The 16,301-nt window shown below is 47.9% G+C and overlaps 1 protein-coding gene across 3 annotated transcripts in view; it reads left to right on the top strand.

Moving 5' to 3' along the window:
- The window catches only part of gss (glutathione synthetase), a 75,667-nt gene that overhangs the window by 31,068 nt on the left and 28,298 nt on the right, over nt 1–16,301 (top strand). For all 3 annotated transcript variants that reach the window (XR_015080678.1, XM_086005788.1, XM_086005789.1), the window contains exons 6-7: nt 9,342–9,458; nt 12,056–12,136. Coding sequence is in view for 2 of the 3 variants with exons in the window: in XM_086005788.1 (XP_085861914.1) it covers nt 9,342–9,458; nt 12,056–12,136 (198 nt within the window). In the remaining variant the exon portion in view is untranslated. The remainder of the gene's footprint in view (nt 1–9,341; nt 9,459–12,055; nt 12,137–16,301) is intronic.

The following is a 16,301-nucleotide window of genomic DNA, read 5'->3' as shown; positions in this document are numbered from 1 at the left end:
CGCCCTCCCTGCAGGTTCAAGCCTAAAGCAACGAAGAAACACCAGCACCAACCGCACGACGGGAACACCGAACCTGAAGTAGGCCCCACGGCCACGATGGCGATTGGCGATTCCGTGAAGCCATTATATATCACCGATTCCATCTCAGGCCGGCGGTTCTTATGCGACACGGGAGCGCAGTGTAGTATCCTTCCCGCCTCGGTCCTCGACATCCGGGCTGGGAGGCGCGGTTGTCCCCTCCAAGCTGCCAACGGCGGTGCTATTTGTACATTCGGGAAACGATGGGCCCAGGTGTGTTTCGGGGGTCAGCTCTTCCAATGGGAGTTTATCACCGCCAAAATTTCGCAAGCGATCCTCGGTGCCGATTTTTTAATGCGCCAACAGCTTGTCGGTCGATTTAAAAAATCATCGGCTGATCAATGCCACCACGTCCAACTCCATCCCGTGCTTTCGAGGTTCAGTCGCGTCGCACACAGTCTCCTGCGCTTCGCCAGCGCCCAACTAATTCACCCGCCTTCTCGGTGAATTTCCAGAGTTAACCAGGCCCACCTTTTCTGCCACGACCGCCAAGCATAGGGTGGAGCACCACATTACAACGACCGGCTCCACAGTCTATGCACGGGCTCGGCGACTAGAACCCAGCAAACTCGCGGCCGCTAAGGCGGAGTTCGCCACAATGGAGCGGTTGGGGATTATTCGCCGGTCGAATAGTCCCTGGTCCTCGCCGCTCCACATCGTCCCTAAACCCGGCGGTGGATGGCGGCCCTGCGGGGACTACCGACGGCTTAATGATGTCACAACTCTGGGTAGGTACCCCATACCACACATCCAGGATTTCTCTGCGCATTTGGCAGGGAATTCGATCTTTTCCAAGGTTGACCTCGTCCGTGGGTACCATCAAGTGCCTGTACACCCCCAGGACATCCCAAAGACGGCGGTTATTACCTCCTTCGGCCTATTTGAGTTCCTCCGAATGCCATTTGGGCTCAAAAATGCAGCTCAGGCGTTCCAGCGCCTTATGGATTAGGTGCTGCGGGACCGTAAATTTTTATTTGTGTATCTCGATGATATCCTGATCGCCAGCGCCACTAAAGAAGAACACCTCAGTCATCTGCACACCCTCTTTCGCCGCCTCCATCAGCATGGCCTGATAATCAACCCGGCCAAATGCCAGTTCGGGCTGCAGCAGATGGACTTTTTGGGCCACCGCATCACTTCGGAGGGGGCGACGCCACTCCAGTCAAAGGTGGAGACGATCGCAGCATTTCCGCGGCCACAGTCCGTCAAGGCCCTCCAGGAGTTCCTGGGTATGGTAAATTTTTACCACCGTTTTGTTCCCAGGGCCGCGCAACTGATGCAACCGCTCTGAGGCCCTCAGAGGTAAACCGGGAAAGGAACCCGTGGTTTGGACACCTGAGATGGATTGTGCTTTCAGAGACACAAAGGCTGCTCTCGCAAACGCAACGATGTTGGCACACCCACTGCCTGGAGCCACCATCGCTCTTACAACCGACGCTTCTGATTACGCCATCGGAGCCGTGCAGGAGCAGTGGGTCAATGGCGCGTGGCAGCCACTGGTGTTTTTTAGTCGCCAACTGCGCAGTAATGAGTGCAAGTACAGCGCGTTCGACAGGGAGTTGTTGGCGCTGTTTCTGGCTATCCGCCATTTTCGTTTTCTTTTGGCAGGGTGTCACTTCACCGCGTTTGTGGACCACAAACCGCTGACTTTTGCTATGGCCAAGACTACCGAACCGTGGTCGGCTCGGCAGCAGCGACAACTCACCTTTATTTCAGAGTTTACCACCGACACCCGTCACGTGGCCGGCAAGATTGCCTCTCGTGGGCGTCCGTCCAGGCCGTCCAGCTGGGAATAGATTATTCACACATGGCTGCCGACCAGGAAACTCAGGCATTTCGTACCGACTCCTGCCTCCAGCCAACAGATGTGCATTTCCACGCGGCGGGTACCTCTTTGCTCTGCGACATCTCCTTGGGGGATCCCCGCCTGATCGTTCCGGTTTCCTGGCGTCGGAAAGTCTTTGACGCCATACACGGACTTTCACATCCCGGCGTGAAGGCGTCTCAAAAGTTACTGACATCCAAATTCGTCTGGAGAGGGATGCGCAAGGACGTCCGCGACTGGGCGAACACCTGCGTTGTTTGCCAAAGTGCAACGTCATGTTAAAGCCCCCTTGGCCACCTTCGAAGTACCGGAACACCGTTTCGACCACGTCAACGTCGACCTCGTTGGGCCACTTCCGCCATCACAAGGTTTCACTCACCTCCTGACCATGGTCGACCGCACCACAAGATGGCCAGAGGCGGTTCCTCTAACGTCCACTACCTCCGCGGATGTCGCCAGGGCTTTTATTTCCTCGTGGGTGGCACGGTTCGGCGTCCCATCAGATATTTCGTCTGACCGCGGTCCACAATTCTCGTCCGAACTTTGGAACACTGTAGCCTTAGGTTTGTTTGGGCACCAAGCTCCATCGCACCACGGCCTACCACCCACAGGCCAACGGGTTATGTGAGCGCTTTCATCGGTCGTTGAAGGCGTCGCTGAGAGCCAACCTCCAGGGCACTGCATGGGTAGACAGGCTGCCTTGGGTCATGCTTGGTTTGCGTACGGCACCAAAGGAAGACCTGCAGTCATCTGCCGCGGAACTGGTGTATGGCCAGCCACTTCGGGTGCCAGGCGAGTTCCTGCCGTCACCAACGAAGCCGTGGTCCGCAGCCGACCAATTGGAAGCTCACCGGGAAGCAGCCCAAGTGTTCCAGCCAATTCCAACGTCACATCACGGTTTTCCAGCCTCCCACATCCCAATGGAGCTAATGCGGGCCAAGTTCGTTTTTGTCCGTCACGATGCCCATCGCAGTCCGCTCAGGCCTCCTTATACGGGCCCTTTCCGAGTATTGCAGGCGGGTGACGAGCTTTTTTGGTCGACATCGGTGGCAAGCCCGACCACATTTCAATCGACCGCCTCAAGCCCGCGCACCTGGACCTCGAACAACCAGTCGAAACTGCACAGCCACCGCGTCGTGGTCGACCGCCCGCTGCTACCACACCTGACCGGATCGCTCCACCCACCCGTTCATCAACTGCCCAGCAAATTCCTCTCCGGGAATATAGGAGTCGTTCGAACAGGCTTGTCCGACCTCCTCTTCGTTTGACTTTTGTTATTAAAGACAATTCTGGGGGGGCGCATGTGGCAGAGCCACCAAGGAACTCTTATATGAATGTATATAATTGCCTTTAAATCTGTATTCTTTCGCTGTATGTAAATAGTACGGTCTCTAAAGGGTTAAGACCGAACGCGATGACGTCATCGCGTGGGTCACGTGACGTTCCCAATGGCGGGAAACGTGATGACGTCGGACTGAGGGGCCTCCCCTTCTCGGTCCTCGTGGAGCCAGCATTAAGCAAGGACCTGTTGATTTGTTCTCCTGCATTTTTGTTTGTTACTTTCACCAGTTTGCATTAAACATCGTTTTGGTTAGCTGATTGACTCGCTCTCGGTATTTTCGTCAGGAATTTACCAATTCCTACACTGGCATTGTTCTGACCTTGATAATCTGGCCTCTCTCCAGTGGCAGCGGTTAGGGATTTACAAGTAGGCGCCAACCTACAGAAAATTTCCTTAGCAGCTAGCTTGTAATTGGCCTTGGGATGTGCCAACTTGATGATTTCCTCACAGAGTAGTTGGCCGAAAAGGGGCAGACCAGGTTAGACTCGCGGCTTAAAAAAATTCTCGTTTCTCCCCTGGTTCTTTTGGCAATTATCTTAAATCTGTGTCCTCTGCTGACCGACACTCCTTTCCAGTGGGAACTGTTTCTCCCTCATTTTAAACCTAAATTAAATCTCCCCTTAACCTCTTTGCTTTAAGGATAACAATCCTAGCTTCTCTAATCTCTCCATGTAACTGAAATCCATCATCCCTGGTAACATTCTAGTAAATTTCCTCTGCACCCTCTCCATGGCCTTGACATCAATGTTCCAGTTAAGCTGCGCAGCCACACAGTGGTCTGGAGGTTCCGCGCAGGCCGGTCACCGGCATAAGCAATAGGAGCAGGAGTAGGCCATTTGGCTCCGTCAATAAGATCATGGCTGATCTTCTACCTCATCTCCAATTTCCTACACTATCCCCATAGCCCTTGATTCCCTTAATATTCAAAAATCTATCGTTCTCCAACTTGAATATGCTCAACGACTGAGCCGCCACAGCGCTCTCGGGTACAGAATTCCAAAGATTCACCAACCTCCGAGTGAAGAAATTTTTCCTCATCTCAGTCCTAAATGGCCAACCCCTTATTCGGAGATTGTGACCCCTGGTTCTAGACTCCCCAGCCAGGGGAAATATCTGCCCTGTCAAGCCCTGTAAGAATGTTGTATGTTTCAATGAGATCACCTCTCATTCTTCTAAACTCCAGAGAATATAGGCCTAGTCTACTCAGTCTCTCCTCATAGGACAATCCCCCCATTCCAGGAACCAGTCTGGTGAACCTTCGTTGCACTCTTCTTCTTCTTCTTAGGCAGTCCCTCGGAACCGAGGATGACTTGCTTCCACATTAAAAATGAGTTCGCAGGTGACTAATGAGTCCAATGCGAGACCTACAGTCTCTGCCACAGGTGGGACAGACAGTGGTTGAAGGGGCGGGTGGGTGGGGTGCTTGGGTTGACGTGCGCTCCTTGCGCTGCCTGCGCTTGGCTTCCACTTGCTCCCGGCGAAGAGACTTGAGGTGTTCGGCGCCTTCCCGGATGCTTCTCCTCCACTTTGTGCGGTCTTGGGGCAGGGATTCCCAGGTGTCGGTGGGGATGTTGCACTTTTTCAAGGAGACTTTGAAGGTGTCCTTGAAGGGTTTCCTCTATGGCAAGTATATCTTTCCTTGGGTAAGGAGACCAAAACTACACAATACTCCAGGTGTGGTCTCACCAATGCCCTATATAATTGCAGTAAGACGTCTTTACTCTTATACTCAAATCCTCTTGTAATAAAGGCCAACATACCATTTGCTTTCCTAATTGCTTGCTGTACCTGCATGTTAACTTTCAGTGATTCGTGTACAAGGACACCCAGGTCCCTCTGAACACCAACATGTCCCAATCTCACCATTTAAAAATACTCTCCTTTTTTATTTTTCCTACCAAAGTGGATAACTTCACATTTCTCCACATTATATTCCATTTGCCATGTTATTGCCCACTCACTTAGCTTGTCTATATCCCCTTGAAGCCTCCTCACAACTTACATTCCCACCCAGCTTTGTATCATCAGCAAACTTGGATATATTACATTTGGTCCCCTCATCCAAATCATTGATGTAGATTGTGAATAGCTGAGGCCCAAGCACTGATCCTTGCGGTACCCCACTAGCTACAGCTTGCCAGCCCGAAAATGACCCGTTTATTCCTACTCTCTGTTTTCTGTCCGTTAACCAATCCTCAATCCATGCTGGTATATTACCCCCAATCCCATGAGCCCTAATTTTGTTTAATAACCTCTTGTGTGGCATCTTATCGAATGCCTTCTGAAAATCCAAATACACCACATCCATTGTTTCCCCCTTATCTATTCTGGTAGTTACAACCTCAAAAAACTCGAACAAATTTGTCAAACATGATTTCCCTTTCATAAATCCGTGTTGACTCTGCCCAATCCTATTATTATTTTCTAAGTGCACTGTTACCACATCCTTAATAATAGATTCTAGCATTTTCCCCTACTACTGATGTCAGGCTAACTGGTCTGTAGTTCCCCGTTTTCACTCTTTCCCCCCTCCCTTTCTTAAATAGTGGGGTTACATTTGCTACCTTCCAATCCGCGGGAACCATTCTAGAATCTATGGAATTTTGAAAAATGACAACCAATGCGTCCACTATCTCTATAGCCACCTCTTTTAAAACCCTAGAATTTATTGGCTTTCAGTCCCATTCATTTCTCCAGTACTATTTTTTTTTTTACTAATATTAATTTCTTTCAGTTCCTCATTCTCGCTGGAGCCTTGGTTCTCCAATATTTCCGGAAAGTTTTTTGCATCTTCTTCCGTGAAGACAGGCGCAAAGCATTTGTTTAATTTCTCTGCCATTTCCTTATTTCCGTTATAATTTCTCCTGTCTCAGCCTGTAAGGGGCCCACATTTACTTTTGCTAATCTTTTCCTTTTCACATACCTATAAAAGCTTTTATAGTCTGTTTTTATGTCTTTCACTATTTCACTCTCATTCTATTTTCCCTTTCTTTATCAATTTCTTGGTCCTCCTTTGCTGAATCCTAAAATCCTCCCAATCCTTAGGCTTACTACTCTTTTTGGCAACAATATAAGTCCCTTCCTTTGATCTAATGCTGTCTTTAACTTCTCTTGTTAGCCACAGTTGGACCACTTTTCCTGTGGGGTTTTGTGCCTTAAAGGAATGCATATTTGTTGTCAATTATGTATTAATTCTTTAAATGCTAGCCATTGCTTCTCTACCATCATACCTTTTAATGTAGTTTCCCAATCTACCATAGCCAACTCGCCCCTCATAACTACGTAGTTTGCTTTGTTTAGATCGAAGACCCTAGTTTTGGATTTAACTAAATCACTTTCAAACTCAATATAAAATTCTATCATATTATGGTCATTCGTCGCTAAAGGCCCCTTTACTACAAGGTTATTAATTAACCCTTTCTCATTGCACAATACTAGATCTAAAATAGCTGTTCCTAGTTGGATCCTCAACATACTGATCTAGAAAACTATCTTGTATACATTCCATGAATTTACCCTCCACACTATTACTGCAAATTTGGTTTGCCCAGTCTATATGTAGATTAAGGTCCCCCATGATTACTGTATTACCCTTGTTACATGCGGATCTAATTTCCTCATTTATACTCTGTCTTACATTACAACTACTGTTTGGGGGCCTGTAAACAAATCTCACCAATGTTTTCTGCCCCTTGCTGTTTCTTAGCTCCACCCAAACTGATTCTACCTCTTGATTTTCGGAGCTAAGATCCTTTCTCTCCACTGTCTTTATCCCATCCTTTATTATCAGGGCTACCCCTCCTCCTTTTCCATTTTGCCTATCTCTTCTAAAAGCTAATTATCCTGGAATATTTAGTTCCCAGCCTTGGTCACTCTGCAACCATGTCTCCATTATGGCTATTAGATCAAACCTTTTCATTTCTATCTGCGCTATTAATTCATCTATTTTGTTGCGAATGCTTCGTGCATTCAGGTATAGTGCCTTTAGCTTTGACATTTCTATTTCCCTGATGTCACCTCAGTCACTGATGCCTTATTACCTTTGTTACTCTCTGTCCCTTCCTGACCCACTCTGCTTATTTTTACCCAAAACTCTGCTCTGCTCTAGAGCCTTGACATTTCTCTCGCTGCTTTTAAATTTACTCTTTCCTGAATCCTCTTTCCCCCCCCCCCCCCACCTTCGCTAGTTTAAAGCCCTGTCTACTGCCCTAGTTACTCGGTTCACCAGGACACTGGTCCCAGTCTGCTTTAAGTGGAGACCATCCCAACGGAACAGCTCCCTCTTTCCCCAGTACTGGTGCCAGTGCCCCATGAACTGAAACCCCTTCCTCCCACAACACGACCCGAATCCGGTCTCGGGCGACTGTCTGTGTGGAGTTTGCACATTCTCCCTGTGTTTGCGTGGGTTTCCTCCGGGTGCTCCGGTTTCCTCCCACAGTCCAAAGATGTGCGGGTTAGGTTGATTGGCTATGATAAATTGACCCTTAGTGTTAGGGTGATTAAATACGTGGAGTTACGGGGATAGGGTGGGATATGTGTTGGTGTAGGGGTTACGGGGATCGGGTGGGATATGTGTCGGTGCAGGCTCGATCTGAAATGGACTCTATCTGCACTGTGGGGTTTCTGTGATTCTGTGGAACACACTCTGAGCCACACGTTTAAACCTCTAATCTGTTTGTCCCTATGCCAATTTGCGCGTGGCTCAGGTAACAATCTGGAGATTATTACTTTTGAAGTTTTGCTTTTTAATTTTGGATCCTAGCTCCTCAAACTCACTCAGCAGAACCTCATTCCTAGTTCTACCTATGTTGTTGGTCCCTACATGGACCATGACAACTGGATCTTCCCCCTCCCACTCCAAGTTCTTCTCCATCCGCGAGGGGATGTCTTTAACCCTGGCACCGGGCAGGCAACACGACCTTCGGAACTCTCGGTCGCGGCTGCAGAGAACAGTATCTATCCCTCTGACTATACTGTCCCCTACCACAACTACATTCCCTTTCACTCCCCCCCACTTGAATGGCCTCCTGCACCATGGTGTCATGGTCAGCTTGCTCATCCATCCTGCAGGCTTTTCCCTCATCCACACAAGCAGCAAGAACCTCATACCTGTTGGACAAGAGCAAAGGCTGAGGCTACTCCAGCACTGCACCTGGGGTCCCCTTACCTGCCTGAGTTGCAGTCACAACCTCCTGTCCCTGACCACTAACCAGACCTGTGCCACTACCTAACCTAAGGGGTGTGACTGCCTCCTGAATCAAAGTGTCCAGGTAACTCTCCCCATCCCTGATGCCTCGCAATGTCTGCACCTCAGACTCCAACTCAAAAACATTAAGCTGAAGTTCCTCAAGATGCAGGCACTTGCTGCAAACGTGGTTGTCCGGGATCACAATGCTCTCCACAAACTCCCACATGCTGCAGTTGCAGCACACCACCTGCACCGTCATCCCTATATGACCTTGTTTTATTTAATTAAATTTGTAATTAGGTAACTTAGTTTACAGTGTAGTTTCTTGACTACTTACTTGATCTAGCTTAAGTTAAGGGTACTGAAATTAAATAGCTACCTGTCACACAAAGCCCGACAAGTAGTGTAGGCAAAAGCAACAACTCCTTCCCCCTCTTCTCCAAATTCCCACTCTCTCCAAATAAAACACTCTGTTCAAGTCCACTCGGTTTAATCCCGCTCTGCGCAGACCACTCTGAGCATTTGAATGGAAAAACCACAGAAATTTTGAAAACCCATTAAAGGGACCATGCACCCAAAAAGAAATTAGAGGGAACATTGCTTGACATCCTTTCTTAGTGTGGTGCCCATAATTGGGCACAATACCCCAGCTGAGGCCTAACCAGTGATTTATAAAGATTTATTGTCGCCTCTTTGCTTTCGTACTCCATGTCTCTCTCTTTATAAAGTGCAGGATTTCGTATGCTTTTTAACAGCCTTAGCAACTTGTCCTTCAAAGATTTGTGTATATGATCCCCCCAAGGTCTTGAACCCCGTTTAAAATTATATCATTTAAGTGTTACCTAGTTTTTAACGTCTTGACGAAGCAGTGGACATTGATGTGACCTTTGCTCTTGTGTTTCACGCAGGCACGTACTGAACCTCTGGGGGAAACCTGATGAAGCAGCTAAGATCCTGACTAACAACGCGTCGCAAGGCATTGCTGAAGGAATTGCCAAAGCCTGGCACATGTATGGGTCGCCGCAGTAAGTAGCATTCAAACTCGAGGACAGTCTGGTAACCAGTTACAAGTGTGGGACGGGTGGAGGAGGAAGAACCTCAAGTCTGGAAGCAGTAAATTTAGTCACCTGATAGTCGGCAAATTTTGTGTGGATTTTTTCAAAAAGTATGTTTCTAATTTCCTCCCCAAAGCATCGCCTCTTGCTTGAGGATGGCACCATGTGCGTTGCCGGCCTTTGTGACCTTGCCTAGTAGCCAATAAGTGTCGGCAGGCCATTCAGCCATGGGAGCCGTTGCCACCGAGCCTGATTTTAGGATTACCTGATGTCTGGTATGACCTGATGGCGCAGGTGTCAACCAGTGGCTCAGCGCGTAGCACTCTCGCCTCTGAGTCAACAGGTTGTGGGTTCAAGTCCCACTTACAGTGACTTGAGCCGTGCAGTACTGAGGGAGTGCTGCACTGTCGGAGGCGCCGTCTTTCGGCTGAGAGGTTAACCCGAGGCCCCCGTCTGCTCTCTCGGGTGGACGTAAAAAGATCCCATGGCCACTATTTTGAAGAAGAGCAGGGGGAGTCCAGGCTAATATTTATCCCTCCACCAGTATCACTAAAATAGATTACAGGAAACTCTTTTTTATCCGGCACCGACGGGACCAGCGTGGTGCCGGTTTATCAAAAAGTCCGGATTACAGAGTTATAGTTAAAAGGTACGAGAGCTCCGTACACAGCCACAAATCCAGGCTTCCCTGTTGCTTAGCAACAGGTGCAAGATGCCCGGCCACAGACCAAGCATCCCTGTTGCTTAGGAACAAGTGCAGAAACCCCTGATTACACAGCCAAGAATCAAGAAACGGCCACTAATATGTAGAAAAACTTAACTGAACCTACTCCTGAATTTTGCCGGTTAACCGAGATTTCCGGTTGTTTGGATGCCGGCATTATCACATTGCTCTTTGTGGGAGCTTGCTGTGCACAAATTGGCGGCCATGTTTCCTACAGCAATGACTACACTTCAGTTGGCTGCAAAGCGCTTTGGGGCGTCTTGAGGTCATGAAAGGCGTTATAGAAATGCAAGCCTTTATGTTCTTTCTTTCAATACAGTTACATTTCCAACAATATCAGGAGTGGGAACTGTGGCTGAAATTGTTTTTCTCTTTCCCCCGCCCCCCCCCCCCCCACCGCCCCTGGTATTGGAGGCCGAGGTCAAATTTAGCACCCTAAACTCTGACTGAGATCAGCAAACACAGCAAGAATCAGACCTGCGACTTGCTGGTCTGAATCGCTCATTACACCAACTTGGGCAATTGAGAGAGCAAAAAGTGTAAAGTATTTATCTTCCGTTTATCATTCGCATGTTATCCATTTGTCCAATTTCAACATGAAGGAAACATCAGTCAACACCACGAACTGTTGTTCGTGAATATTTAAAACTTTTTCCTTCACTTTTAAATATCTTTTGGGGGTGGATCAACATTCCCTTTACAAAAGCCAAATACTGCGGAAGCTGGAAATCTGAAATAAAAACAGAAAATGCTGGAAGTGCTCAGCAGGTCAGGCAGCATCTGTGGAGAGCGAGAAACAGAGTTAACGTTTCAGGTCGATGACCCTTCGTCAGAACTGGAAAAAGTTGGAGGTGCAAAAGGCTTTTAAACAAGTGCAGGGGCACTTCTCCCTCTTTCCTCTCTCCTTGCCCTAACATTCCCTCTAAGCTGAGTGGCTTTTCCGATGGTAAATTCCGCGCATGCGCGAGACTGTGAATGGGCCGCACGGCCCCTTAAAGGCACCACGCACACACAAAAAAAATTAGGGGGAAACGTTGGGGTGGATGATATATTTACTAAACTACGGCATAATGGATGGAATCCCGGAACGGGAACCCCACAAGGCGGTTCGAATCCAGCTGGAATTCATTCCCATTCCCATAATTCGGTGGCTCTCATAAGAATTAGGAGCAGGAGTCGGCCATGCGGCTCCTCGAGCCTGCTCTGCCATTCAAGAAGCTCATGGCCGATCTTCGACCTCAACTCCACCTATCCCCATATCCCTTTGATTAGCAGAAGGAGGCCATTCGGCCCATCGAGTCCGTGCGGCTCTCTGTAGGGCGATCCCAGTCAGTCCCGTTACCCACGCTCTACCCCCGTAGCACTGCAAGTTTATTTTCCAAGTGCCTGTCCAGTCTCCCCTTGAAAACATTGAGGGTCTCCACTTCCACCACTCCCATCTTAACAGCAGCTACTTTGTATATTCCAGGTACAGCCACTGGGTATTCATTTTTATGCAAAGAAAAAGAGACAAAATTACAGATGAAGATCTCCAAAGCACTGGCAAAAAACCTTTGCATCCCCTCAAATAAAAACTGAATTTGACTTAATTTGCTTAATGTTACCCAGTATATTTGGCCTGGAGTGCTGCTTCGGTGGTCTCTCACTCTCACTCTCACTCTCACTCTCACTCACACTCACTCACACTCACACTCACACTCACACTCACACTCACACTCTCTCTCTCTCTCTCTCTCTCTCTCTCGACCACAGTCCTGCTGTTGATCAAGAACTCTAAGTGGATTGATTGCTATGCGTTGTGTAACACTAACCTGCACTGTGCTATTCTGTGTGTCTTATCCAGGGCAGTGGTTCTCTTCCTGATTGAAAAAGTCACAAGGAATATCTTTGACCAACGCTGTTTGGAAATGGAGCTGTGGAATAAGTATGTGTCGACTGGGGTAGGTTAGCGAGGCACGGGTTTAGTTTAATTGGATATCTGACCACACTTGCAAGTTAAAGCACATGGGATTGGGGGTAAGGTACTGACTTGGATAGAAAACTGGTTGGCAGACAGGAAGCAAAGAGTTGGAATAAACGGGTCTTTTTCCGAGTGGCAGGCAGAGACTAGTGGGGTACCGCAGGGATCGGTGCTAGGACCCTAGCTATTCACAATATATATTGATGATCTAGACGAGGGAACTAGATGTAATATCTCCAAGTTTGCAGACGACACAAAGCTGGGTGGGCGTGTGTGCTGTGAGGAGGATGCAGAGAAACTCCAGTATGATTTGGACAGGTTGGGTGATTGGGCAGATACATGGCAGATGCAGTAACATGTGGATAAATGCGAGGTTATCCACTTTGGTGGCAAAAACAAGAAGACAGATTATTATCTGAACGGCAATAGATTGGGAAAAGGGGAAGTGCAACGAGACCTGGGTGTCCTTGTGCACCAGTCGCTGAAGGTAAGCATGCAGGTGCAGCAGGCGGTTAAGAAGGCAAATGGCATGTTGGCCTTCATAGCGAGAGGATTCGAGTACAGGAACAAGGATGTCTTGCTGCAGTTGTACAGGGCCTTGGTGAGACCACACCTTGAGTATTGTGTGCAGTTTTAGTCGCCTTATCTGAGGAAGGATGTTCTTGTCATGGAGGGAGTGCAACGAAGATTCACCAGACTGATGCCTGGGATGGCAGAAATGACGTATGAAGAGGGATTAAGTCGATTAGGCTTATATTCGCTAGAGTTCAGAAGAATGAGAGGGGATCTCATTGAAACGTATAAAATTTTAACAGGACTAGACAGACTAGATGCAGGAAGGATGTTCCCGATGGCCGGGGAGTCCAGAACCAGGGGTCACAGTCTAAGGATAAGGGGTAAGCCATTTAGGACAGAGATGAGGAGGAATTTCTTCACCCAGAGAGTGGTAAACCTGTGGAATTCTTTACCACAGAAGGCAGTTGAGGCCAACTTATTAAATATATTCAAGAAGGAGTTAGATATATTTCTTGAGGCTAAAGGGATCAAAGGCTATGGGGAGAAAGCAGGGACAGGGTACTGAATTTGGATGATCAGCCATGATCTCATTAAATGGCGGAGCGGGCTCGAGGGGCCAAATGGCCTACTCCTGCTCCTATCTTCTATGTTTATAACTGGAGAGCTTCACAGGGTGTTGCGGGGGGGGGGGGGGGGGCAGATTTAGCAGCAGGGAGGCTTCCGTTGTTCAATAATTTTAGCGAGATCACAAATGCACTTTTTCAAAAAATCCTTTTTCGGTTTCTCTAGAAATGTTGAACAGGGGAGCGCGTAGCGATATCTTCCCACCCCCTTCCCCAGCAGAGCAGTCTGCTGGCAAGTCAAAGGATCATCATTTAAGGCTGCAAAGTTTGGACAGAGCCACAGAGTGGGGCTCAAGTTCTAAAGATTTACTTTGCCAACAGTGAAAATTCATTTTTTTTTAAAAAGTGAATACCCTCTTAAGTATTATTGCTTCCAGATCTCGCGTAATGGTGAGCACTCTGGACTTTGAATACCAGTGATCTGAATTCAAATCTCGATGAAACCTGAATTCTGACACCGAGTGAGTGCTTCCACTTATGGGGAAGAGCAGAAACTAGAGGCCATCAATATAAGATAGTCAACAAGAAATCCAATGGGGAATTCAGAAGAAACTTCTTTACCCAGAGAGTGGTGAGAATGTGGAACTCGCTACCACAGGGAGTGGTTGAGGCGAATAGTATCGATGCATTTAAGGGGAGGCTGGATAAACACATGAGGGAGAAAGGAACAGAGGGTTATGCTGACAGATTTAGATGAGGAAAGACGGGAGGAGGCTCGAGTGGAGCATAAACGCCGGCATGGACTGGTTGGGCCGAATGGCCTGTTTCTGTGCCGTATATCCTATGTAGCTTGTCAAAGAAAATGGGTTTTCGTTTTCAGTCCCAGATTTTTATGTCCTGTTTACGTCTTGGGGAATTTGCAGACAGCCCATTCTAAACCTAGACCGTCTAGTTCATAACTGGATGGTTGGTGGGGCTGCTGTCCTAGTTAATGGATTTATTGTCGATACCCTTCCCTCTCTCTCTCACTCATCTACCCCTTAATTCTGGTGTCGGCTTAGCTCGGCTGTTGACACTGTCACCTCCGGTCATGGGTTTAAGCCCCACTCCGGACCAGAGTATCATCATCCAGGTGGGAACTTCAGCGCAGTATTGAGGGAGTGCTGCCTTGTTGGAGCTGCCAGCTTTTGGATGAAGCATTGAAGCAAGATCTTAATTCTCGCTGGGTCAAAGTCCTGGAACTCCTTACCTAAGCATTGTTGTGGGGTACCTTCACCACACGGACTGCAGCTGTTGAAGAAGAATGGCCACCGCCGCTACCTTCTCGAGGGCAATAGAATACAAGGGGGCAGAAGTTATGCTGCAGCTATACAAAAACCTGGTTAGACCACACCTGGAGCACTGGGAGCAGTTCTGGGCACCACTCCTTAGGGAGGATATAATGGCCTTGGAGGGAGTGCAGCGTAGGTTTAACAGAATGATACCTGGACTTCAAGGGTTAAGTTACGAGGAGAGATTACACAAACTAGGGTTGTATTCCCTGGAATTTAGAAGGTTATGGGGTGATCTGATCAAAGTTTTCAAGCTATTAAGCGGAACAGATAGGGTAGATAGAGAGAAACTATTTCCGCTGGTTGGGGATTCTAGGACTAGGGGGCAGAGTCTAAAAAATTAGAGCCAGACCTTTCAAGAGTGAAATTAGGAAACACTTCTACACACAAAGGGTGGTAGAAGTTTGGGACTCTCTTCCGCAAACGGCAATTGATGCTAGATCAGTTGTTGATTTTAAATCTGAGATTGATAGATTTTTGTTAACCAAAGGTATTAAGGGATATGGGCCAAAGGCGGGTATATGGAGTTAGGTCACAGATCAGCCACGATCTCATTGAATGGCGGAACAGGCTCGAGGGGCTGAACGGCCTCCTCCTGTTCTTATGTTCCTAGGGCGACTAGGGATGGACAATAAAAGCTGGCCTTGCCAGTGACGTCCACATCCCCAGAATTTTTTTAAATCTGCCTGTTTTAAGTGGATGCAGGATGCCATGGCACTGTTCCAAGAGTAACGGGTAGTTCTGCTACTGATCCGGCCAACGGTCCACATTTATCAGAACCATTAAAAAATAAAGTTTAACTGTCCATTCATCTCATTTGTTGTTTGTGGAACATTGATGTGTGCAATTGGTTGCCATGTTGGCCTACATCTCAGCAGTGTCTACACTTCAAAGCTAATCAATTGGTTGTGAAACACTTTTGAGACATCATGAAGACATGATGAGGATAATGCGAGCTTGGTTTCTTTATTGGTACGTGTAACTTTGGCGCCACCGACAGAATCACCATGTAATGCATTTAAGGGGAAGCTAGATAAACACATGAAGGGGAAAGGAATATAAGGATAAGTTGATGGGGTGAGATGAAGAAGGGTGGGAGGAGGTTCGTGTGGAGCATAAACACCGGCACGGACCTGTTGGGCCGAGTGGCCTGTTTCTGTACTGTACAATTTTATGTACAGTAATGCAGTTTTACTGCATATAATTTTTTTTTATATCGTGGCTCAGTGGGTAGCACACTTGCCTCTGAGTCAGAAGGTTGTGGGTTCAAGTCCCACTCCAGAGACTTGAGCACAAAAATCTAGGCTGACACTCCCAGGGGAGTGCTGCACTGTCGGAGGTGCCGTCTTTCAGGATGAGACGTTAAACCGAGGCCCCGTCTGCTCTCTCGGGTGGATGTAAAAGATCCCACGGCCACTATTTCGAAGAAGAGCAGGGCAGTTATATCTGGTGTCCTGGCCAATATTTATCCTTCAACCAACATTACTTAAAAACCTGATTATCACATTGCTGTTTATGGGATCTTGCTGTGCGCAAATTGGCTGCCGTGTTTCCCACATTACAACAGTGACAACACTTCAAAAAGTACTTCATTGGCTGTAAAGCACTTTGGGACGTCCGGTGGTCGTGAAAGGTGCCAAGTCTTTATCTATTTATAAATGGAGTAGGCATTCCTGTTGCTCCATTCTGCCATTTTGTCGACCGCCCTAATCGGCAGAG

This window comes from Somniosus microcephalus, chromosome 13 (genome assembly GCF_052327205.1).
Source record: "Somniosus microcephalus isolate GS21.2 chromosome 13, FLI_Smic_1.0, whole genome shotgun sequence".
In the NCBI taxonomy this organism is placed as follows: domain Eukaryota; kingdom Metazoa; phylum Chordata; class Chondrichthyes; order Squaliformes; family Somniosidae; genus Somniosus; species Somniosus microcephalus.
Note: the sequence above shows the minus strand (reverse complement) of the source record. Positions and strands in the feature narration are given on the sequence as shown.